General features: G+C 35.9%; 2 protein-coding genes across 2 annotated transcripts; both read right to left on the bottom strand.

The window, feature by feature from the left end:
- Positions 1–4,515: 4,515 nt before the first annotated feature.
- On the bottom strand, positions 4,516–5,357 carry LOC141848257 (uncharacterized). Its single transcript, XM_074736311.1, has 4 exons — positions 5,282–5,357; positions 5,150–5,205; positions 4,710–5,073; positions 4,516–4,634 (listed from the first exon to the last, which is right to left on the bottom strand). The coding sequence occupies exons 1-4, from the start codon at positions 5,355–5,357 to the stop codon at positions 4,516–4,518; spliced, it is 615 nt and encodes a 204-aa protein (XP_074592412.1).
- An 840-nt stretch (positions 5,358–6,197) lies between these two features.
- On the bottom strand, positions 6,198–24,166 carry LOC141848614 (aldehyde dehydrogenase family 3 member H1-like). The gene is made up of 11 exons (XM_074736662.1): positions 23,940–24,166; positions 19,002–19,070; positions 18,802–18,898; positions 10,012–10,218; positions 9,472–9,587; positions 9,283–9,387; positions 9,023–9,195; positions 8,853–8,943; positions 8,182–8,331; positions 7,870–8,093; positions 6,198–6,394 (listed from the first exon to the last, which is right to left on the bottom strand). The coding sequence occupies exons 1-11, from the start codon at positions 24,144–24,146 to the stop codon at positions 6,310–6,312; spliced, it is 1,524 nt and encodes a 507-aa protein (XP_074592763.1). The 5' UTR covers positions 24,147–24,166; the 3' UTR covers positions 6,198–6,309.
- Positions 24,167–25,046: the final 880 nt, after the last annotated feature.

Below are 25,046 nucleotides of genomic sequence, written 5' to 3'. Positions count from 1 at the left end.
AATATCAAGACTGATTGTATCAACATCCATTGCAGTGCATGACCTTAACCTATATCAAATATAAAACTAATTTTAACTTAAATCTTTAATTTATTCGAAAATCAAAATTCAAGGCCAAACATCACTATTAAAGGTACAATTGCACTAACAAACTTTACCTAGAGATTAAACCACATAAATTTGCATTGATAGTGAATTTCCAATATAATTTATCACCAAAGACGTCTAGGGATCATGCATGTGAAGAACAAAAATGTGGAGCCAATACATTCAAAGGCCTAAACTTAAGTTGCCGATATCTTCATAAACCATGTCATTGTTTCAACAATTTTAAAATCCAATTCAACATGAAAGATGGAAGATTAATGGAATAAAACTAAGCTTAAACGCTAGAAATGTGGAAAAGTGAAGCTAATACAAACTTAATTTTGATAGTACCAAGGAGTCCATGTTTCACAGAGACAAGTATTACTATTACTGTCATGGAGGTTTAGTCTTAAAGAATGAATTAAGGTGGCGAGTGCAATTGTCTAGAAGATTAACATTTGACTTAACCATGATGTATATACCAAGTTAAATTGCATGAACTCTTTGTTGAAATATAATCAAACCCTCATATTGAAAATTGATTTTATAAAATGAAAGATATCAAGGTCTTTTGGATACAATCCAAAAATAAAATCATGAGAACTTAAGTCTAAAGTAAACGATATCATATCGTTATAGCTAGAGTCTATATATTGATTCTATGTATTCGAACTCTCCTCATTCATTTAGGTAAGGTACATGGATATCAACATCAATCAAGAGTGCAAGAAGCTTCTTGGCGTTGAGCTCCTCAAATCAACGTGTTATGCATGCATGGCTGTATCTTATGGAACAAGCATAGAATCGATCCCAATGGCTTCTTTCCGCGTTGAAATATTCTTTTCTGTCTTCTTTCAGATTTGTCATATATGCTTCTTTTCTAGACGCTTGCTTCAATTCTACCTCTTAACGCGCATACTGTCCACGTGCCTGCCTGTGCATCCAAAAACAAATTACATGCATATTGCATGCGTACGTCAAGGAAGGAAGACGCCATTGTTGCTGGCTGGCTCATGGATATTGGAGCTTTGCCTAACACTATATTCTCTCTTTATTAATGTCACACCATAATCAACTATAAGTTTGACAAAGATGTATGGTGCATGCTGTGGAAGGCAGGGACTAGACGTGAAAAGGGAGAGGTCTAGTTTTATTACTCTCTGCTTCTTTAATTTAATCAGGTGGTGCTGTATGCAGCAGCAGTGGTAATATAATGAAGCCATCTTTTAAATGAGCTTTATTTGCAATCATGGCTTTGTTGGCGATCTGTTTCCCTTTTGTCCGACTGGTCGCTTAGATTTTTCGCTAGCTTTTGCTGGTTGAGATTGGGAGCGAGAGACAGGAACAGGCAGTGGGTGAGTCGAGCTCGTAGGGTTGTGATGATTGTGAAGGTGTAAGTGGCATGCATTAATGATTAAACAAACACATAGATCTAGCTAGCTATATAGGCAGTGCTCATGATGTTGCTGTTTGGAGAATCAGCACCACAGTGTTTTTTTTTCTCCAACTTGGTACCCACATAAGTTGATAATATATATATATATATATCTTCTTAATTTGGTGGGAGCTAGAATGAATTAAGTATATATATGCTTCATTTTATGATGTTTGGTTTGCAATTTGTTATTTGTACGTTGTAGAGAATTAATTAATAATGTTTGCAATGATAAAATATATATATATATATATATATATATATATATATATATATATATATATATATATTCTACTTGGTAAGCCAATTTAACAAAACCATTGGTCTATATGGTTTATTTGCCCAAATCACATGACTACTATGGACTAGTTTTCTCGGTCTAACTCATTTGATCACTCGACCCATCCCTCCTTGCTTGTTTGATGTTAACTAGTGATTAGCCCAACTCACATATATATTCATCTTGATAGAACTTATTGCAACAAAGAATGATTATTCTTGTATATTATCAAATACCTAAACTTTAGTGGAATTAATATTCTAAATTTATTTTCTAACATAAGTATTTATATCAGACTTTATTTGGTTTATATTTATTGGTGCAATCATACCTCAAAATATATATAGAGATTACTAGCTAGTGCAATTATATCCCAACTTGCTTTTGTGAGAGTTAAATCAATGGCTGTGTTTTAAAAATGTTTGGACAATATGTTGATGTAATCATGTTGTGGGCGATATAATTGAGGTGAGTTTAAGTTGAATAAGTCAAGTATATCAAGGCTCGACTGAGTATTTAACATTGGATGAAATCTAAGTGAATCAAAATTGATCAGACTCTAACTAATTATGACCATTCCCTACTATTGCACTTCTTATCTAATTTGCAACCTACATAATCAAAATTGAATAACCAATTAAGTCAAGTGTTATAATTCTCTATTATCAAAAATCTACATTCAGAGCTCTCTTGAAATACTTCAAAATCCTCTTAACTGCAATCAAATGTAATTTTTTGACATAAGATTATTATCTTATACACATATCTATCACAAATAAAAATGTCGAGTTACTAATAGTGAGGCAGAGTATGCTATATATATATAATACTTCTAAAATACTTGAAGTTCACTTGTTTCCCTTTCAAATCACAGTTCATCTTAATTTTTTTTATTAGAGATAACTACCTAACATTTTCTATACTAGATTTTTTAAAAGTTATTTGGCATATTTGATTTTGATGGATATAGATTTTCTTATTAGTTTGTTTGATTTGATGTCCTATGAAGAAGAATAAAGATCAGTGAGTTTTTGAAGTGATTCATGATCAACGAGTCGGTCATAAATTATAAACTAGAAATTAAGATTTTGAATCATGTTACATCTTCTCGTTAACGATTGGTATGCATTGAATTCTTTATGCTTTTATTTTCGCTACATAACATTGTTTAATGACCTTACTAAGGTATTAAGAAGTATTTATGTAATTCTTCTAAGTGTTTATGTTTGACTAAGTGGTTTTAGGTGTTTGATAGAGGGTTTAAGGTAGGTTTGACCTATCTTGTTGACATGTGTATCAAGTATGCAGAGACTTGGAATAGTTTCCCATAAGAACTCAAAATTTTGTGTTACTTGACATGATCAAGTTGTTTGGTTAATTACGGAGGGTTCGATGGCTTGATAGTTGATGCATGTAGGGCATGGTGCATTCAAGGGTCAAAAGGCATAATGCAAGGTTTACTTTTGGCAACTCGAAGAGAGGTGGACATAGGTAAGACATGAAGGATAACATGATGTATCCAAGAGATTGAGGGCTTGACACAAGGTGGAACGAAGAACAATGAAAAGCATCGACCAAAGTTGAAGACCTAGAATCATGAGATCTATGGGAGATTATGAGGGAGTATAAATCTTGAGATTTTCCATTTGGGCAACATCATTTGAGATGATGTGTGTAGCTTGATACATATATATATGTTAGATTACCTAGTACCTTGTATGAAGTCTTTGACCTAGGGACAATAGGTTTGATTGTACTCGACAACTAAGCTTAATTCCTAGACTTTGTGTAGACTTATGGGGGTGTAAATCAAATGAAGGAGGGATCTCCAAGCAAACTCAATTGGTTTGGAGGTTAATCTTAATTATCTAAAAAGTTTAGATGACTCATAAGTCGACTGAACTCTATGTCTTAATAAATATAATATTTTTATTCAAGCAACAATCAATTAGATAAAATTAATAAGTGATTGACTAGGTAGTCGTCATATACACAATGACTATTTTTGCAGGATAATTAAGTCCATTTGAGGCTGATTCAATCACCTTAAGTAGGCAAATTAGAATTGTTGTAGCATCACTTATAAAAGATTTAGGAAGCTTTAAGCTGGCATGGTTCTACCAAATGCACACCTAAACTCATATATTGTTAATTATGCCTATATTGTTCAAAGGTCTCCAGGAGGTTGCAAAGCTTTTAACTCAAGCTTTGTGCAATGCTCTTTTAATTTACTTGGTAAACATTTCATCTCTCATATATAGTTACTAGTAGAACTTTTGTGGGGTATCTCACGAGATGAATCATACGTCGTGAAACAAGAATGAGATGCTCGAACCATGTTATATCGTGTCGGTATAGTTGTTTATTACTTATTTCAATTACATCTATAGATCACACAACTAACCTAACCCACAAGAGCATTCTTAGTAGTGCACTCTTGGGACCTCAAGAAAGACATTCACAGTGAGACCTTAATTACCTACTAGACCAAAGCAAACAATAATAACAGTGTAATTTAATTTGATATCGCCAATTGATGCACTTCAAAGACTATTAATATTCCAAAACTATACTCTTTTTTATCGTATCGTTTGTGTATACACCAATTTGTTTTTCTTTATCTTGTCCCAATTGATATATATATATATATATATCCATTTGTCTACACTTGGATATACTGACTTTCATACATATACAAGATATATAGTTAATGCTACCATGAAATTTGACTTCTCCTGTGAATAAAGAGAATGCTGAAAGCAGAGACGACCAAAGTGGCATAATCTGGCACCACAGCGCGAGCACTTGCACTTGCTGCGTTTGTACGCGGACCTGCACAAGAGAGATCGAAATTTAAGTTTGATCTTCTTCAACTTGTTAAGATCAGTTCAGTTCCTTTTACTTTACCTTGTTCATGAGCCACAAGTGATACAGTGGAATTATTGTTGTTGGCTGTATTGTTCATCATCATCCCACGGCATGTCATGTTCACTATGGCCTGTACCCCTTGCACAAGCCCGGGGCTGTAGAACTGGAAGCTTCTGAAAATGCCGTCGATGCAGGTGGCCGTCAGCATCATTTGCCCGTAACAGGGAGCGCTACAGAGCGTCATCGTCCCGTTACTATTCGCCGTTGAATTGCTCTTCGCCGTCGCATTGCTCTTCCCGTGCGGTTTCGGCTGGATTGTGGTAGAATTACTCATCGTCGTCCCGTTGCTGCTCGAGCTCCCGTTTGTGTTTATTCCCATCGACGTCAGGCAGCTATTGATCACCTGGACTTGACGGCGAGCGACTGTAAAGGCCTAAAATGATGGCGAGGAGCTAGCAAAATTGATTAAGCACACTTACCATTCGGTTATCGAAACAAAGAGCGGCGTTTGCAACAATCTGAATCGGATCTTGTGCTGCATTCAAGTCGTAAATCAGTAGTAATACATATACACAGAAGATCCACAGCAACACACACACATATCTATATACCTCGACAACAGTAGGAAGCTGTGCATAGCAATGCGATAGCGAAGCATACGTGATTTACTGCCGGAGAGTGAGCCATGCATGCAGTTGTAGAGCTCAAGTACCAGTGAAGAACAATATCTATGTTTAAGGAAGAAGAGACAGATAGATAGATATATAGCACCAAAGTCGGCAAATGCTCAGACTGCATTACAGTCTCACCTACTTTAGAGGAGCGTGCTGGTAATTGGACTTTCCTGTCTATGATTGAGGTGATGCTCGATCGATAAAGTGGGTAGGCAATAACTTAGACCTCCATGGTCGTGTTTCATCCAGGTCGATCAGTGTCGCCAGGTCAAGTTTTGATATGGGAGATGGCCAGTTTGGTGTACAAACATTCACCAACTCCATGGCTAGAAAAGTATTGATTTGGAGGATAATCAAACCTAATCTACATAGTTTACTATTGAAAGATCGAGAGAGAATGGAGACAGACTTGTTGGTGTTTTAACATTCATAGGCTATTTAATGGCCACTTGGTGAGAAATGTCAGGAGAGGCTTGCTTAAAGCACAAGTTTTCTGGTTGAAAATTAAACTTTTATTTACTTTCAAATTGTTCATACTGTTCTAGTTAGTTGCTCCCTGATTATTATTAGTAGATCCCTTGTACGATCGATCTCTTGTTTAATACTTATAATCTTGTATGATCTTCAGTCTGATTCATCTCAGCTTGCTTTCTAATTTGTGACAGCTCTGTTTCTGTTTGACAGTGAAAACAAAAACCATCAATGTATTTTGTTATATGTTTAGATTAACTTAACTCTCATATTAACATGAATCATTGGTTATAATAAGAACCTGTTTCGAAGCAATACTAATGTTTTTTTCTACAAAATTATATCGTCCAACTTTGATCGTCTTCCTTTCGATGTCACTGACTTGATCCCCTAGTCTCCTGCTTCTGTTACTCCACTGTTTTTGATCGATGGTCCTATCAACTTCGTCGGTGTTCTATCGCGGCGGCACCCTCATCTTACATTGCTTGTGTCGATCATTCATAATGGTCGCTCGTATCTTTGCCAACCAAATGAAATTGACTAGTCGAGTGAGGTGGTAGGAGAGCCAAATAAATCTTCCTGCAAATGAGATCTTTCTACTCTTTAGTAAGGTCATACAAATCAAACTATGCAGTGGAAATAAATACATAAGAATTCAATATATGTCGTGCAAGTACATAATGTGGTTAAGAACTTTCCTTCTTACTTTTAAGGACTAGGATTTGTTATTGAGTTACTCCTAAAAGTCCACTATCCTTCTCCTTCGTAGATAACCTACTAAGGTGGATAGAGTTAAGCGGAAGGCTAAGAAGATTACAAGATTGAGGCTTAATAGATTAGAACAACTAGAATTTTGCCGGCCTTCAAATTATCCTCTTAGTACTCCTTATACAACTTTATAAGCTCCTTTAGTTTCACTTATTGTTCTATTGATTTGTCGTCAGTCAATTGGATTCACCATCAATTGACTAATTTTCACATTACTTCAATTTGCAGTCGACTAAATTCCAATCAATCAATCTTATGTAATTTGATCGTTACAACTCAGCTTTATATGATAAATTTATTATTTTTACCTTTCCTATTATAACACCAATCAAGTGATCTTAAATTAATTGATTGCCCAATCAACTTGGTTATAAATAGAAACATATTGCTTAATTGACTTGGCTTACTATTCATTGGAATCACCTCCAATCGACTAGAACCTTGATTATAATCATCCTAATGATTAAGTTGAGATTTACTCTCTCCTAACGTTACATGTCTCTCACAAATTTGTGACGGATAAGTTTGATTTTAAAATCAACGGCCGATCTGCAACCCCTAAACCCTAAATTCTATTGCCAAACCCTAAACCCTAAACCATAAATCCTAAACCCTAAATCCTAAATCCTAAACCCTAAACCCTAAAGCAAATCACCCATTCAATCTACATTTTAATCTTAACTTTCATCCTTCACTCTCTACAAATAAATACAAATATCTAACTCAACATCTTGTTATAATCTATCATTTAAAAAAAAAAACTTGTAGATCCAAATCTAACATCTCATCTATTTCACCACATCTTGCTATAATCTATTATTTCAAACCACAAACTTGTACATTCAAACCCTCTAAAAGGAGGAATAATCTCTATCATAAACCAGTGAACATACATTCATGTAGAATAAGGTAGCCAGAAGAAAAGGAGAACCTTAGTGCAATAGTAAAATTGCTACCATGTGACTTTGAAGTAACATGACCGAGTCATAGAAACAACTTCTAATAGACCCAATGCGGTCTAACCCACTTTGTACAATCTAATCCATGTTCTTCTCTAAGATAGCAAAAAAGTGAAACATCACACATTCTACATTCTTTGGATAAAAATAAAGTACCTGAGAAGAAATCTCAATGTATTATCATCATAACATATCGAATGCAGGAATATACTATCAATTTCATTCTGTGAATTGCTTAAAAAGTTAAAAGGCAGGAACATTAGCAATGCAATATGTATTGTATATAGTAGAATTCCAAATAATTAACTCTTTCGACGATTAGGCCACCTGATCAGAGCATGAAGCAAGGGCAGGACATTGCCACTCATCAGTCCTCTCACAACCTTCTGGTTTTGGAGTGTGTATGGAGGGTACCTCATTGGAATTTCTACAATGAAACATCTGCGCAATAGAGCCTTCTTGTGACTGAATGCATCGAATGAGAATTTTCCATGATAAAATCCCATTCCACTCTCTCCTACTCCACCAAAGGGCAAATGACGGTTTGTAAACTGCACAAGGTTAGAACAATCGTCAGTTAAACCTCTAGTGGGATAGAATTCAATGCGATATCTGCGAGTTTGAGTTCTATATTGTTACTTGTAAGATTGTATCGTTAATGAGCATGCCTCCAGCTGAAACAGTTTTCACAAAGTTCTCTTCTAATCTTCGATCCCTGGTAAACAGATAGGCTGCTAGAGGCTTCTCTTTGGAGTTTATAATATCAAAGCTCTGCCCCAAATCATCGACCTGACCAAAACAGAATATAAGAAAAATTAGATTTATCAGTAACATTAGCAGTTTTCCATTCAGAACATATTGTGCCAGTGGTAATTCAGGTTTTTTTAGTTAGAAAGTTCAGAATTAAGGCTCTTAATTGATTGTATAATCCAAGTATCCAGATCTTATGATCCGACTAATCCTGCAAATGACCATAGTATTGTATCCTTAGGGCATGAAGGATAACATTAAATCCACACGAAGGCAATGAACTCCCACATGACTTCAGGTTCTATTTCACCAAACTCATGTATTTATTTAACTTATTGAATTCATTTATTTGGTAGTTTAAATTTCATTATGCTTACATCTCTTGATCAAATCTAGTCTAGTGCAAAATGATCTTTAATAATTGAATGAATAGAATTTTTTATTTATCCAGCAAAACAAAAATATGCAACCTCACAGCAACATTGTCAGAAACTACTAATCATAACCTTGAGAAGTTGATCTGTTAGCATTCATAAGAGTCTTCTAAAACAATTTCTTACCGTGACAATCGGAAGTAATGGCCCAAATATTTCCTCCTCCATCATGAGTGCATCACAGGGAACATCTAACAAGATTGTGGGAGCTATTTTTCTGCCACATTTTAACATACAGTCACAAGAACATTAATTAAAGCTTTCTCATTGAGGAAACTGCAAGATGAGATGCTTACAGATCCTTTTCATCTTGCTGGCCTCCGTAGACAATTTTTCCTGATACCTTTTCGTCTTCCAAAAGATTTCTCAATCGAGTGAAATGTCTGATATTCACAATGCGAGATAGATCGGTCGATTGCAATGGATCCTTCCCGTAAAATTTCTGCAAAGCTATTTTCAGAGCATCCACCTGCAGTCATTACTATCACTAAAGTACCAGCACAAGACATGATTACATATGTATCTTGTCTCTAACCCAAAGGTTTCAGGATCTTACCAACTTTGCAGCAAAAGATTCAGTAGTAATGATATAATCAGGAGCAATACAAGCTTGACCGCTGTTGCTTCCCCACTTGCCCACAACGATTCTCTTTGCGGCAACCTTAAGAAAAACCATGTATGTTTCTATGTAAAAACAATCAATTCAAAAGGATTTCAACATTAAACAAGAATAGATGAGTGTTACTTTTAGATCAATATTTGAATCAACAATAAGAGGGCATTTTCCTCCGAGCTCCAGGATCACTGGTGTAAGATGCTTTGCTGCTGCAGCCATCACAATACGCGCAACTCTAGGATTGCCTATGATATATTGCTTATTTAAGTGACAAGGTAATGCAGCACCGGAGATAGAAAAGAATCTCATAAAGATAAATAAATATTTTCACATGGAAAACAAAGAAATTTTATTAAGAAAAGGTGATCTAACAAGCGGAATTAGGTCCCGAAAAACAAAATTTAAATTAAACTAACAAAATTCAAGAAAGCAAATATTTCCATGACTAAAGAACTCAATCACAAATGTCAATCTCCTATTCTATAAATAAGATAATTATAAAATGAAAGGTACCTTATTTAACTCATTCTGTTTAGGATCTACCAGAATAAAATTTTTGCAAAGTTTAACACGTTGAGAAATATTTAAAGATGTTGAACAGGAACAGATGTTGCAAAATAGGCTAACAAAAGAACATTTATGATAGGAGGCAATGAGAGCATAACAAACCTGTATACATTATTTTGTCCCATTTCTGTTCTAAAAGTTCTGATGTTTCAGTAGCAGATCCCTCGAATACCCTGATACAAGAGTTATCCACATACTGTGGTAGAATTTTCGCAAAAAATGACGAAGTGGATGGCGCAACTTCTGAGGGCTTTAGGACAACAGTATTCCCAGCTGCAATTGCTCCAATTACTGGTTCAATGGACAATACTGGACAAGAAAAATAATACTGATATGATACCAAAATCCATAATGTAGGCTACGCAGATAATTCACAAAGTCAAAACTAGTTTTTTGACCAGAAAATATTGCTATAAAAATGATCAACAATGACCAATCTATCTGAATGACAACAATTACTAGTCAAAATTAGTAAAAGAACTTAAAGTTTTAGCCCCACTGTTTGGGAAAAAAATGAAACTTGAGGAAAGAAATAATCAAATAAAATAATATTATTGTTTATATTACAATATTCAATACATATTTTATAAATATTAGAAATACAAGGCAATGCAATGTAATGTAACCAGAATATACATCAGTATATATTGTTATATAACATAATTTATTCTATTATTAGTATGATATTCTAAAATACAAAAGTATAATTCTATATATAATAACATTTGGTATTAATTACAAACGAGATTCTTCCAGAAGGGTAACCGCTACGTTTTGTACAATGAGACAAGGGAGTAGAGACTGGGTGACTTGGAGAGGAGGAAGAACTTGAAAAGTGAGAGACATTAGGATTTAGATGGTGGAAGGCAAAGAGAAGCAGATGTGGAGTTTGGGAAGCTGGGTATCACTAACCCTACTATGCGTCTCTTCATTGTCCTTGTCCTTTGTCCTTTGTCCTTTGTCCTTTGTCCTTGGCCTCTTTGTTTTTGTCCTTGGAGTTCTTGTGAAAATATGGACTAAAGCAAATTGCTTGTAGTGGCTTATGGTTGTCTGATCATTGTCTTTGTTACATCTTGAAATAATTAAAAAGGTTTTAGTTAAAATTTTAAAAACTTATTGGACTTTTATGCAAAAATGCAAATAAAGGGTCTTTAAAACCTCTCTAACTCCAAAACCCTAATGCACCCTCAAACTCCTCACGCCACCGCCGCCGTCCTTGCTCCCGCACGTCGTCGTCGCCGCCGCACGTCATCACAGCCGTCGCACGTCATCACAACACTACCAAATTTAATTGAGGTAGAGTTTTCTTGCTTGACTCCTTTCGATTTCCTTCATGCATGATTAAATCTATGCTTTAAGAGATAATAATCTGGATCTCTTTCCACTTGATCTTTTTGTTTTTTTTAGTTCGACAATTCACAACCATCAAGAATTCCATATCTTGGATTTTCCTTCATCTTTGTATGCCATGAATTCATTATATGTAGTGTACGGTGCTTGTTGTTGTTTTTATTAAGATTTTATTTTAGTTGGTAGTTACTACCATAGGTCTATATCGATCGGTTAGAAAACAAAAATGACCTCATCAATGTTAAATTAGATATGGAATAAAAAATATTGATAATGAATTATTTAAGGTTTATATTCTATATGATAGAAGAAAAATGAAGTACATGCTCATATATGCTTGATCATATCTTTATACTTGGTTGTCTTTTATACTTGTTGGTTATCAAAATTTTGTACTCTATCAAAATTGATCAATGTCATTTAGATTAGATAATTGAGAGACATGAGGAATTTGAAATAATTTCCTACCGGGCTGCTTTTTTTTTTAAAGAGAATTCAAACTTCATGAGAATTTGAAGTGAATAAATAATATAAATGATATTATTATCAAGAATCGAATAATACGAGAGAAAGCTTCGACTTAGTGCTCATAAGAAATTACATAACTTCTTAACCAAGTTAATAAAGAAGTGAATGTAACTCTCGTGTTATGAAACTTCAATTCTATTAATTATAAAAGATATGAGATTAATTATATCATAGTATTAAGGAAATATCTCTCTATAAATATAGAGCTCTTGGCTCCGCAGTTTGAAAACAGCTTTTGAGTCTTTCTGCGCGTGTATAAACTTCGACCAAATGGAGATAAATTTTTCCTCATGGGGTAGATTGCAGGTCGTTCACCCTATTCTTATGTGAGGCATCTCACGGAATGGATTGTAGGTCGTCCATCCTATTTTCATGTGAGATATTTTTCGAGTGGACTACGGGTCGTTCACATGAGCTATGTATGTATAGATGCATACTTACGATGCAAATTTCATTACAGGTGGATTGCAGGTCATTCACTCTGTTATACGATGCATCTTTTTAAAGTGGATTGCAGATCGCTCACTTTGATATTTTTTTCATTTATACCTGATGTGTTTGTAATAAGTGAAGTATATGTTGTTCTCCTTTTCTTAAACGACACATTCTAGATGAGTAGATTGTATGTCGTTTACCCACTCAAAAATTATATTAAGTGGTCGAATAAAATAAGACAATAATGAGAACTGATGACATTAATTTAAAAGGAAATAAAAGGAGAATGACATGTTTCTTTTGTTATCCGTATGGTTGATTTTATCATGCATGTTGCTTGTCTTTTCTTATGGTATCTATGGTTATTTTTTTCTAAGAATTAATAATGAAAAAAGGGATAACCTGATTTATGATGAGAAAATAAGAGAGGATGAATATAATTAATAAATTATATTCTTGTAGTTCTTATAATTAAAATAAGTAATATAACTATATGAGAGAATTTCGGCTCAACGCTCATAGGAAGTATATGACTTCTCAACCAAGTTAATTAAGAAGTAAATATACCTCGTGTTATGGAACTCAGTTCTAATTGTTATAAAAGATATGAGATTAATTATATCAGAGTAATGAGGGAAATAACTCTATAAATATAGAACTCTTTGCTCCGCAATTAGAAAGAGCTCTCAAATCTTTTTGCGTATGCCTAGACTTTGAACAACTTGAGATAAAATTTTCCTCACAGGTGGATTGCAGGTCATTCACCCTATTCTTATGTGAGACATCTCACGAAACAGATTGCAAGTCATCCATTCTATTTTCATGTGAGATATTTGTTGGGTGGATTGCGAGTTATTCACATGAGCTATGTATGTATAGCTGCATACTTACGATGCGATTTTGTTACAGGTGTACTACAGGTTGTTCACTCTGTTATACGATGCATCTCTTTCAAGTGGGTTGCAGGCAAGGTTTAAATATCGAGCCGTACCGGAGTTTCGGTCCCGGACCGGAACGATACAGTTTCGGTACCATATCGTACCGTGCCGGTATAGTTTCGATATTTTTAAAATATAAAATATATTAATTAAAATAAAAAATTTAATCTAAATATTTAAAAATAAAATATAAATTTTTTTGATAATTTATAGGTTTTAATAAAGCCTATTTAAATTATCCCGAATTATAACTTTAAACTATAGCTAGGAATTGATTATTAAACCTTAATTAAAACCTAAGTTTTAAAAACCAAAAAAAAAGGGAAAAGTCGCGCGTCGCGCGCCGCGCGATCGGTGCGCCGCGCGGAGCGTCGCCGGACCCTAGCGGCGTCACCGGCCTCGGGCGGGGCCTCCGGAGGCGTTCCCTAGCCGGAATTCGTGTGCTGGAGCTGTGCCGGTGCCGGTGCCGCAGCGGAACGAAATTTTTCATGCGTATCGGGCGATACGACACGAGATTTCAATCCCTGGTTGTAGGTCGCTCACTTTGATATTTTTGTTCATGTATACGTGATGTGTTTGTATTAGGTGGAAGGCAAGTTGTTTACCTTTACTTAAACAATACCTTCTAGACGAGTATATCGTATGTTGTTCACCCACTCAATAAATCATATTGAGTTGTCGAATAACATAAGAAAATAATGAGAATCTATGATATTGATTAAGAAGGGAATAAAAGACAAATGACATGGGAAAAAAAGGATAAATGATAAATGATGTTATTGCCTCTTTAATACTATTTTTCATGCACATCTATCGTATCTCCACTTTGCATTTTGTGCTCACTCTCCCTTTTCTTTAACCCCAGGTAAATTGTTGAGATACATACATAACACTAATAGAGTTATTCCAGAGGTATGCATATAGTCAGGTTATTTAGTTTTATTTTATATTTTGCTCTGACATTGTTACAGTTCATGCGCGATGAGCGAAACTAGCGTCGCGGCAAGCCTAGTTTGTGCGGGGCATGACAGTCTTAACATCCAAATTGCAACAACACATTGTTCAACAACTTTGCCACTGACACACGTAAGAATGATCTGAAGTAACAAGTTTAAAAAGTTATTGGCATAATTATACAAGCAACCCGCCAAGATACTATATATGTTCATAAGTAGGTGGAAGTATATGTTCATAAGTAGGTGGAAGTACATACTACTTGGTATTGAAAATTACATAATTAAGAAAGGGAGTGGAGCCAAAACAAAGTTACAAAAAGGATATTGGCTTAGGAAGTCCATGGCACATGTGATCCACCGTGTGGCAATTCAACTTTCCCAAACCAAGCGGCACCCTAAGAAAAGATGAGCATATCTAAGATTTCAACCACAAAGGGGTGGGGCAGAGCATAGTGTAGTCTTTAACAAAGCATCATTGTCTCCTGAGTTCTACCATGGCATTGAGACAACTAGGATGAACCAGCAAGGTAATGCCAAACCTTAAACTAAAGTATCTAATGCCACCAATTGATAACACTTGCCCAATTAAGTGAATGGTAAATAGAGGTATTCAAAAAGTGATTGTCACCCCTAGAATCCATTTTGAAACAACATGAGTTTCCATCAATAGAGAGTAGGAAAACATTACAAGTGAATCCAATAGGGGCAACATGGCCCTTTTTATAGGTTGACAATATGGCTTATTCTTCATAAAATATCAAACTTTTTTTAATAAAAGCATAAGTATCCTAATAAAAAACTAAGACTTATTTTAAAAATTCTGACAAATTATAAAAATTAATAACTAAGACAACTTTCAATTATTTTAAATAGAGTTAAAATTCTCAACTGTATTATTCTCCTTGATTGAAGAGAACTCAACTCTAGTGAATGGGGAGGTGGAGCAGTTGTGAAGCAGAGGCACCTTTTTAGTTGACTCGGGCAATTGTTGTTTTATTTCTTCAATCATCGTCTTTTTAATGTCAATGTGTTTCCTTGTTTGCATTCATGAGTTTCCATGGACAAGCATGGCGTCCACCATTATTTGCATGGCAAGGTTGTGTTGAAGAAACAAAGGTCAAGGATTCCATGACCGCCTTCTGAACATTTACATTGTAGACTAATGGACTTTAGATCACCACATGGATGTCTATGTCCATCTCGATCACAATAAGATTGGCATAATTAGTCAATTAGCACCATTGCTTTAAGGACCCTTAAATTGCTTAAGAAGTAAAGAAGAATCAAAATGAAGTATTATCGACTAGAGTATACCTCCCATCCAAGGAGATATGTTGTGTCAGCTAGAAAGAAAGATGAGACTCAACCATTAGAAATAGCGATAACTATTGGATTTCTATCAACAATCTGTCGGAGGGACAGAGATTACTTAACTGCCAAGATAGCTTGAGCTGATATCTCAAGATGTCGGCCTGGTTGAGTAGGTCGATCGCTAATTTCGTCCAAGTCGCCGAGTGCCAAGATGGAAGAAGATGCTGAAGGTATACCCTCATGCATTATTGTGTAGGACTAATCTCTGCCCTCTGGGCTTGTATAGAATCCTTTCCATTCTCTGTTTCTTGTTTGGACAAGAAAGACTATTTTTAAAGAACAAATGTTGTTCCGTTTATTTACAAGATATGTTCTATTGTAGTGCAAATCTGATGAATGACCTCTACATGAATGAAACACAAATCAAATGAAATGAACCAAACCTATCTCTGGAATTGTCACTTAGGATACATAAATGCCTCGTCCCAGCTCCATAAGGATGGTCAATTTGATTTTGAATCATATATACATGGACTCATGCCTTTTAGGCAAGATGACCAAGACTCCATTCAGTGTTGTTAGGACTTGTACATAGTTGTATGAACCTGCCAGAGACGGTCTCTTACATTTACTAATGACTTTAGTATATGTGTATTTGCCAGAATCCTTCAAAACCAGATAGTTCAGTTCAATTCTCATGGATGCATTCATTCGTGGCTATAAGCATGCCTGATTTTATGAGAAATGCTAAGAATTATGCCTCTAATTCTCTTTGAAACAGTCTCACTTTTTTATCACATAAGTGATCTTTCAAGAGTATTGTTACTCTAATGCGATCATTAAAAGCAAGAATACTTACCCTTCATCCATTCACTATTTTATTGGGTGTGCCCCCACAGTGATTGTCTTTCAGTGCAATTAGGTTGTTCCTTTGAACTTAGTTCTTAGGATCTCCAATCAGCATAGGTTAGGTTTCCTTTACACCTACAGTCGGCATCAACATCAAGCCCATTCCTAGCGAATGAATCTCTTGCAGGATCACCTGAAGCTGTTGGACTTGGTTGATCACCGACTTAGAGTCAACCATTTTGTAGTGCAGGAAGTGGCCAACAATGAATTTTTTGCCCCCGGCATACTCCGATTTATATTTCTTGTCCAGGGACTCCCACAGCTCCTTTGTCATTTTCTTCATACTGTAACCAACGAGTCAGTAAGGCAATTAAGGATATAGTTCCAGCGTAGGAATTCAAACCAGTTTCATGCGTCCATTGTAGTGATGGTTTTCAAATCACTGATACCCTTAACATACATGGGAGGTTTCTCGATCAAGATTCGTGTCAGATTCAACGTGGTCAGATAGAAGAACATCTTCTGTTGCCACTGCTTGAAATTCAACCCAGTGAACTTCTCTGACTTTTTCCCATGATTGTTTGGAACATTTTCAATCAGGGCGAAGGGGGCCGACACATGTTGAACCTGTTGCATCTCAACATGTTCTATCATCATATCAACAGAACGAATCTATTTTAAGATTGTTGGATCTCTATCCACAATTTGTTGAAGGGACAGGGATTACTTAACTATCAAGATGGCTTGAGTTGATTATCTCAAGTTGTCGTCTTGATTGAGTAGGTTGATCACCAACTTCGTCTGAGCCGCTGAGTGCCGAGACGGAAGAAGATGCTGAGTAGTCGAGTGTTCCTGAGTGGGAAGCCGCCAAGTTGGTGAAGCCGAGTGCTCAGGACGAACGCTGAACAAACCCAAAGCCTGAGTCTGAGTGGGTTGTATGAGCTACGTCACCCTAGTAGGAAGTAAGAAGTTGAATCCTGTTGTGAAGCAGTCTCCTTAAAATAGAGTCGTCTCCTCCGGCGATACTAAGAGCTCATGCTTGGATGTTTGTTTCCCAGGATAAAACGGCGAAACCACGAACACAATCTAGCACAGGTTGTCGTGGCGAACTGAACGTACACCTGAACGCTATCACGAGTGTCTGTCAAGCGAAGAAGTGCATGATAGAATGAAAAGGAAGAAACGAAGGGATTCAAGATAGAAGAATCTCTCTCTTCTCTTTTGCTTTTCTTTGCTTTCTTTTGCTTTCTCCCCACAGGCATGTGGCACTACTACGTGGATGAGTTAGAAGCTACGCACTTGGATAGCTTTGTTCCCACGAGGTAGATTCATTTTTATTTGGTTAATCTAAATGGTTCTATTTTAGCACTACAGTCAGGAAATATTCTAAACACTCACCACCTCTGATGTGTTAAAACAAACTAATCTCCTTGCCCACTACTTCATCTTGAGGTTGTCCTGTAACTTTGATCATCTTCAAATCTAGCATCCACTTTGAGGGTGTTTGGGGGCCTCATTGCTAGATTTACTAGATTTGGTTGTATTAATTTCAAGTCAATCCATCCTCTTGAATTTAGGATGAACTAGTTTAGAAGAAGTTTTATTGTTGGCCACTATATTTCATAAAAAATATAATCAATTAATTTGATTAATAATAATACTTATTAATAACTAAAATTAATAATATTATATTAAAATTATAGTAGGTCAAACTCAGGTCAAGTGTTAAGCTAGGTTCAAGCATGTGGATTGGGAGTTGGCACCAACATGAGTTGCAGCTAGTGTCAGGCCCAACATGGTCCAACTCATTTCTGTATAGGTAAGGTCAAGCACAAACTAAACTGACACCTCTAGAAGTTCACTTAAGAGAGGATCAACCTCAACATGCCTCAAGACTATTATTTTCTTGATATAATTGAAAATAAAACACCAATTGAACTTACAATTCATAGACAAAAGTAGAAATTTTACTTTAAGATCTAAGAATTAGGATATTATTTAAAATGGATATATAATAAAAAGTAGATAATGAATCACTAATTTGGACCCTCCCAAACATGGTATAAATTATTGGATGTTGTAGTAGATGGAATTGTTGGTTGTATTTTACCAATAGTAGTCAGATCTGCAAGAATCTTTCCTCATTTTGGTTTCCTCCAACAAAGTGAGGAACTCATTGACTGAAGAAAATTTCATCTATGTTACCATGAGAGTTTGCTGTAGTGTCTACCATACTCAATTCAACAAAAACAATAACAAGCCATGGGACCAAACTATTTAGGTTTGGTTGATGGAATATAATTCATCTTCACAAAATTTGGTCTTGCAACAAAACAATAGCATTAAGACATACATTCAAGACATCTGAAATGTCCATCTCAAGATAGACAACTAACTGACATAAAAATATTAGCAAGTGTATTTGTTATCTAAAACTGCAAAGCATGATCATCAAACTGATGGTATTCACCACAGAAGGATTTTCAGCTTCACAATGTTGCAGGCAAGATTGAGTTTTTACTTACAAAAGGGATAGTTCCAAGCAGATATGATCAGTATGACACCAAGAGGCTCAGGAACAATTTGGGCTGTTGATGGAAAAGTTATAATAGAGGTAGATACCTGCATTGTTGATCAGATCAAACTTTGACACTTCAATTACTAAGAAACACAATGTACACTTGAAGAGCTATATCTATATGTATATGCAAAATACTCTAGGCACCTTCTGTGGTTTCACCCAATGTTTCAACTTTTTTAGGGTAAACAAGCATGCATCCTTTGCCAGTGCAATCTGCAACATAAAATAAAACAACCAGAATAAATTTTTTTTAAAAAGTGTTCTTCATGTCCATGCATCATTTATACATCCAAATAGAACCAACCATGATTAAAATAGGCTGGAAATGGCAGAAAATCATGCCTATTTTTATTTTTGACCTTTGATATATCCTTCGTGGTGTCTTTAGTTCAGAGCAATATCTATTATACTCCCTATGAATCCCATGAATGAACCATTACTGCACTAATTAACAAAACTAAACTCAATTATTCTTTAATCATCCTTCTTACCCATTCCTTACTTTATTCCAAAGTATCTACTCTTAATCTATTCCATTCTCCAAGAAATATTTTCCTAACTCTATTTCATTCTCCAAGAAATACATACTCTAATCAGGCGAGCTCGATAAGCTGGATGGACCATGCAAAAAGTTGGGGGAGTGAGAGGGAATGCGAAGACTGAGAAATTTAACAAACAGAGGACAAATAGACTAGTATGTGTACTTGTAATTATTTGTAGCAACCTTACAAACCAAACATAAGAATGAGAATGCATCATTTATTCCATTCAATGAACCAAATTAAAGTATTGATATTCCTATGCTACTGCTTGTAATTCCACCCCCTCCCCCCTAGAAATTGCTAGGGTAGTGCCATGGAAGCTTATCAAGAGGAATTAGTACATAAGTAGAACGCGTGGATATAGAACAAGACAGCAACCTAAAGAAAAACATTATTATTAAAAACAAAAATTAAACCATCAAAGGGAAAATGTCAATAATCATATTGAACAATGACAAATGGAAATGCATGAACTAGATTTCAAACTGACCATCAAGGAAAATTTTATCCTACCAACAGGTCATACCTGGGCATGAAAATTCTGATACTGCTTGTCACCCTTGCAACTCTTACACTCAGCTAATTTAGGCTTTTCTTTATCCATAAAATAGGATGGTGATTTGCACTTAACAAACCTTTGTCTCTTTTTATTCAAGAGTTATGTGAATCTATCTCAAGACTAGCCACTAAAAAAGCCTAATGAATTTGAAAATCAGAAGTTTTCAAGGAAATTGAAATCATTTCTATTAATATTTGAGAGAAGAATCTCTACCAGCTAGGGATGGCAATGGGTCAGATTTGGGTCGAATTCTATATCTTTCGTTCCCATCCTCATTTATTATATCAATCTCCATTAATTGACTAAACTGCCATCTAGTCAACTCAATCCCAAACAAAAAAATTTTGTTTGCAAGCTTTCTGCGTTTGACTTCCTAGTCAACTAACCATAACAGTCGACTGAATATGATCATCAATCCATCAATGATGACTCATTCACCTTGACCTTGAAAGAATTAACGAAAGATATGACGACAAAATTTGAAATGATAGATATTAGGATGATGTCATATTATCTTATCATTGAAGTAAAACAAACTAAAAATGGTATCTTTGTTTCTCAAAAGGGACATGCAAATACAATCTTGTAGGAATTGGCATGGAAGATTGTCAATGAGTTGTCATCCTGTTAAATGTGGAGTCAAGTTGTCAAGATTTGATGATGGTGAAAAGATAAATCCAACAATATATCGAAAGCTTGTCGGAAATTTGAGGTATTTGACATGTTCCGCACCTAATATTCTTTATGGAGGTAGACTGATTAGTCATTACATGGAGTCCCCAACTCAATCTTATATGAAAGCTACTAAAAGAATATTGAGGTATGTCAGGAGAACTTTGAATTATAGTTTAGTTTATTCATTCTCCGAGAATTGCAAGTTAATTGGATACCATGATAGTGCTTAGGGAGGAAATATTGATGATAGAAAAAGCACTTCTGCTTTTCTCTTTTGCATTGGAGATACTTGATGTGTGTATTTCATATAGAGTTTTTAATATTATTTTTCATGCATTTTGTTACATGGCATGAGCATATTTTACATACTTATATCTCTTTCGCATCGATTTCATTCTTTTAGTTCCAAGAACTGTTTTTTGTGATTTCTAATTGACAGGACGTGAAATCAAAGCTTAATTGAAGTTAAAAAACCTTGAAACGAGAGTCCACAGCAAAGAACACACTCTGGTCGTGTCTCATGATGTGGGTGTGTTCCTCCAGACAAAATTAGATGTGAAACAGAGCTACCACGGAGTTCACAGCCTCCGACACACCCCCCCCCCCCCCCCGGCCCCCTGGCCCCCTGGCGTGCCCCCTGGCACGATCGTTCTAAACCCATAGCTTTTGACATACCCCCTAACACGGCCATGTCGCTTTCCAACCTGAGGCGGCCCGTTGATATGAAACAGCAGACTAAACTTTAAACAAGCATAACTTTTTGACTTGGGTTGAACCACAGGACCCACAACCTATCGAATAGAAGATAATTCCGAGATCTACAAATTTTGTTCAAGGTGGAACCTATAAAAACCAAGTTTAAAGGTCTGAAAATGTCGTTTTGGTGGCGCCCAACAATTTAGGAAGGATCTAACAAATTTGGAAAGCTTTGGAGACTATAAAAGAACCCATGAGGCTCTTATTTGGATCATCTATGATTTGGGGATCTCCGCTTGCCCTAGGAGAAGAAGGAAGTGTTTCCTCGTGATAGAAAACCTTAGGAGAGTCGTTCCAAAGAGCCATCGACATTTCCGTCCTCCCTAAAGCTTGGAGATTCTTCTGAATACACCAACAACAATGCGACTAAGCTTCCTCTTCTCTTTTCTCTTTGATTTAAGTTGTATGATGTCTTCTATGTCTTTCGATTGTAACTCCATCTTCATGGTGTAGTACTCTAGATTCTAGGATGAGGAAGTAGCCTGATGTATTATTGACATTCATCTTTATACTTATTTATCTTTCTTGTTAATATGTTTATCCATGATTCGGCTTTATTGTGCATATATGATTTTGACACTAATTATGCATCTTCATATCTCAAGGGTCATGGGGAAGGACCAAAAGATAAACCCAAATTTCTGCCCCATAAAGATTGAAGCGTGAGGGGTTGTTCACAAAAGTAGTTCAAAAATCTCATGAGGATACTATTGGCTATCATAAAGCTTAATGGGTCGACCCTGATTCGGCATCACAAAGTAGACAATGAAACCTAGAAGACTGTGGGGCATCGTGACGGGAGCCTTTATGAGAAAGCGGTCACTCTAGTAAGGTCGCCTTGAAAGTAGGCGTCGCGTTTGGGTAGGTACGCCGGTATAATTTTAAAAGTTTATACTGGTATCTCGGGATTCGATTTCTTTCTTTGTCAATTATTGCGATTTTCGATTGTCTAGATAACTTGCTTCGCGATTCTGACTGGTCTCAATTTTGCAATCCATGTGGGATTGATTTTTTTATTACTTGACGACTGTCGTGCACTTATAATTTTCGCTCATCAATACTATATTCACTTGGAATTCAAAGAAGCAATCAATTGTAACATTTTCAACTTGTGAAGCAGAATATGTAGTTGTTGTTGCTTGTGTTTAGCATGCTACATGGCTAATAAAATTAATGAAGATGATGCATTTACTACAAGAAGAAACTACTGAAATTTTTATTGATACTAAGTTAGCTATTGTTTAGGGAAAGAATCTTAATTTCCAATATAAGAGCAAGCATATAGAAACAATGTCATTTCATTAGAGAAAGCATCGGTAGAAATAAAGTTCAACTGAAGTATGTGAAAACACAAGATCAAATTGTTGATATTTTCACCAAAGAATTGAAGTTTGAAGATTTTGCAAGATTAAAAGTGAATCTTAGAGTAAGAAAATTTTAAGTTTAAAGGAGGGTGTTGAAATGATAAACTTAATTTTTTTAGATATGAACATAAATGAATAGTATTCATTCATTATCTCTAGAGAATATTCATAGTATCATGAGTATGCTCCTAACATTTAAAGTATATTCCTAGTATTTAGAGTCTTGAAGAGTCTCTTAAAGTGTCCGTTGAAGAGTCTATTGTATGTATAAATACCCATGGTACTTGACATTTTGTACTTGTCAAGGAGACAAGAAACAAGAATCATAGAGTTCCCCTATATTCTCTTCCTCTCTGCAAAAATATTCATCCTTTTTCTCACCAACATAGTATCGCGATTACAATCGAAGTCCCGCATTGGAAATTGAGAATTTGGTTTCATTTTAGTATGACTAAAATAAACTAGATTAAGTTTAAGTCTAAAATTAGATTAATGAGTTAATCTAATTGAATCTTAAACATATTGGATTAATGAGTTAATCTAATATAAGTTTGAGTTTTTCAAATAAGCTCAAACCAAATAAAAACTATGATTTTATATCCACGTTCGTATTTTCATTTGCATATTGGATATGCATGAAAATAAAATAAAAGAAAAATGTCTTATTAGATGAGACAATAGTTTTTGAACACGATCTTATCTGATAAGATTGTGTCAACCTTAAAAGTTAGGGTTCAGTTTCTCTTTAATAGTAGCTAGTATTACGGTGTAGGATATAGTAGATTTCAATTCGGCTAGGTGGCGTGGCGGTGTGCTAGTGTGGATACCATAGAGGCGCGCGAACATATTGATCGCGCTCAGATAGACTATACTCTCCAAATCCACAAAGGTTTTACGCATCAAGAGGTATCTTTCTATACAAACGATTAATCTAAAATTCGCATAGATCTCTAGTGGGTTTCTCTTCGACTGTGTTTTATGTTTATTTTCGCATCAGAACCCAACACATAGCAAGTCAATTGTGGATGCCAAAATGTTTCAAGAATGAAATTTTGCCCTTATCCAAACAGGAAGAGAGGATCATATACCGTCAACTAAAATGTCGAAGTTTATCTTTGTTAATCCGAGAGGGCAAACGAATAAAGAAACCGCATTCATGAGAGATAGAAAAAAAAGTTTGAAGGACCTCTTGGAGACAAGCCTCCGTCCGAGGCTTAGCGAGGTCTTCGTAGATGGCCGCGGCGATCTCATCCTCCTTCTCGTCGATCATCCTCACAATGGCCTTCAACTGGGCGACCCTCCACTGAAAGATCCTCGTCTTCCCGGACGCGAAGCGTTCCTTCAGGTCGGTCACCACCTCTGCCGCGCTCCGGCCCTCATACTCGGAACCCATTGCGGCAAAAGCACACTGAAAAGCAGTGCAGCCGCAGAGCCCTCCACCAGTTCGAAGCACATAAAAGGAAGGCGTTCAAAACGCCAGTCTTGGCCCGTCGCTAGGACGAAAAAGACTTCTCGGGAACCGAGTCGTTATCTGGTCCCGGAGAATTCAAGGCTCCAGAGACCATTCAGAGCTAGGCAAAGGAGGCGTTGGGCATTTAAGGTCCTAGCTACTCCTGTCCTGTTCTGTCGTGCACAAGAATCCAACTCCGCCCAGCACTAAAGGTCCGTTGGCCATGGCATCCAGCTCCTGTCCACTCCACTGCAGCAGTGTCCTCGGGTGAAGGCGACAATGAAGGTCGAGGCTACGTCGACGGTTGTTGCGTCGGTACATAGGAACGGCAGAGGCAAGGAGAAAGCTGCAGGCAATAGTAGAAAAACGAGTGAAGAAGAAAGTTCGGCCATGCTTATCGTTCTCATGCTCGCAAGGAAAACGGAGAGCCCAAGGGATTCATGCAAAGCTTACGATCGATGAGCCCCGCAAGCTTTTAATGTTTTAATTAGTAAAAAAAAATCTAAATCTTTTTTTTAAAAAAAAAAGATTAAAAATAGAAAATTATAAAAGTAAAAAAAAATTATTTCATGTTAAAAATATTTACACGTATTATATTTCTCATGCATAATTCAATTATACGCAACCTTATGATCTCCACCCACATGAAATTAAAAAGGTAAAAACTAAAATTTTTGAATATGTATGGGAGTAAGAGGGCAAACGAGGGAGTTTATTTATTGTTTGAGAGCCAAAAATGTGTCAATTTGTCCTTTTTTTTCTATTAAATGTTATTAATATACTTAACATTTAGGTAAGACAAACATTATTGGGCAAAAAAAAAAGTTGTTGGTTGGTGGTTAT

Source organism: Curcuma longa, chromosome 17 (assembly GCF_044706935.1).
Source record: "Curcuma longa cultivar G26 ecotype Majalengka, Jawa Barat chromosome 17, ITB_CL_G26_1.1, whole genome shotgun sequence".
Classification (NCBI taxonomy): domain Eukaryota; kingdom Viridiplantae; phylum Streptophyta; class Magnoliopsida; order Zingiberales; family Zingiberaceae; genus Curcuma; species Curcuma longa.
The sequence above is the reverse complement of the archived record's forward strand: the minus strand, read 5'-3'. Positions and strand labels throughout refer to the sequence as shown.

What these genes read in the sequence shown, in the direction of transcription:
- LOC141848614 (XM_074736662.1), bottom strand. Translation starts at nt 24,146, where the DNA reads ATGGGTTCCGAGTATGAGGGCCGGAGCGCGGCAGAGGTGGTGACCGAC. An exon ending in TGCTTGGAACTATCCCTTTT is followed by an intron (nt 10,219 to 18,801) that starts GTAAGTAAAAAC and finishes TTTCTTGTCCAG; the next exon opens with TATTGTCCATTGAACCAGTA. An exon ending in ATTCAAATATTGATCTAAAA is followed by an intron (nt 9,388 to 9,471) that starts GTAACACTCATC and finishes GTTTTTCTTAAG; the next exon opens with GTTGCCGCAAAGAGAATCGT.
- LOC141848257 (XM_074736311.1), bottom strand. Translation starts at nt 5,357, where the DNA reads ATGGCTCACTCTCCGGCAGTAAATCACGTATGCTTCGCTATCGCATTG. An exon ending in AGCTTCCTACTGTTGTCGAG is followed by an intron (nt 5,206 to 5,281) that starts GTATATAGATAT and finishes ACTTGAATGCAG; the next exon opens with CACAAGATCCGATTCAGATT. An exon ending in TTTGTTTCGATAACCGAATG is followed by an intron (nt 5,074 to 5,149) that starts GTAAGTGTGCTT and finishes CGTCAAGTCCAG; the next exon opens with GTGATCAATAGCTGCCTGAC.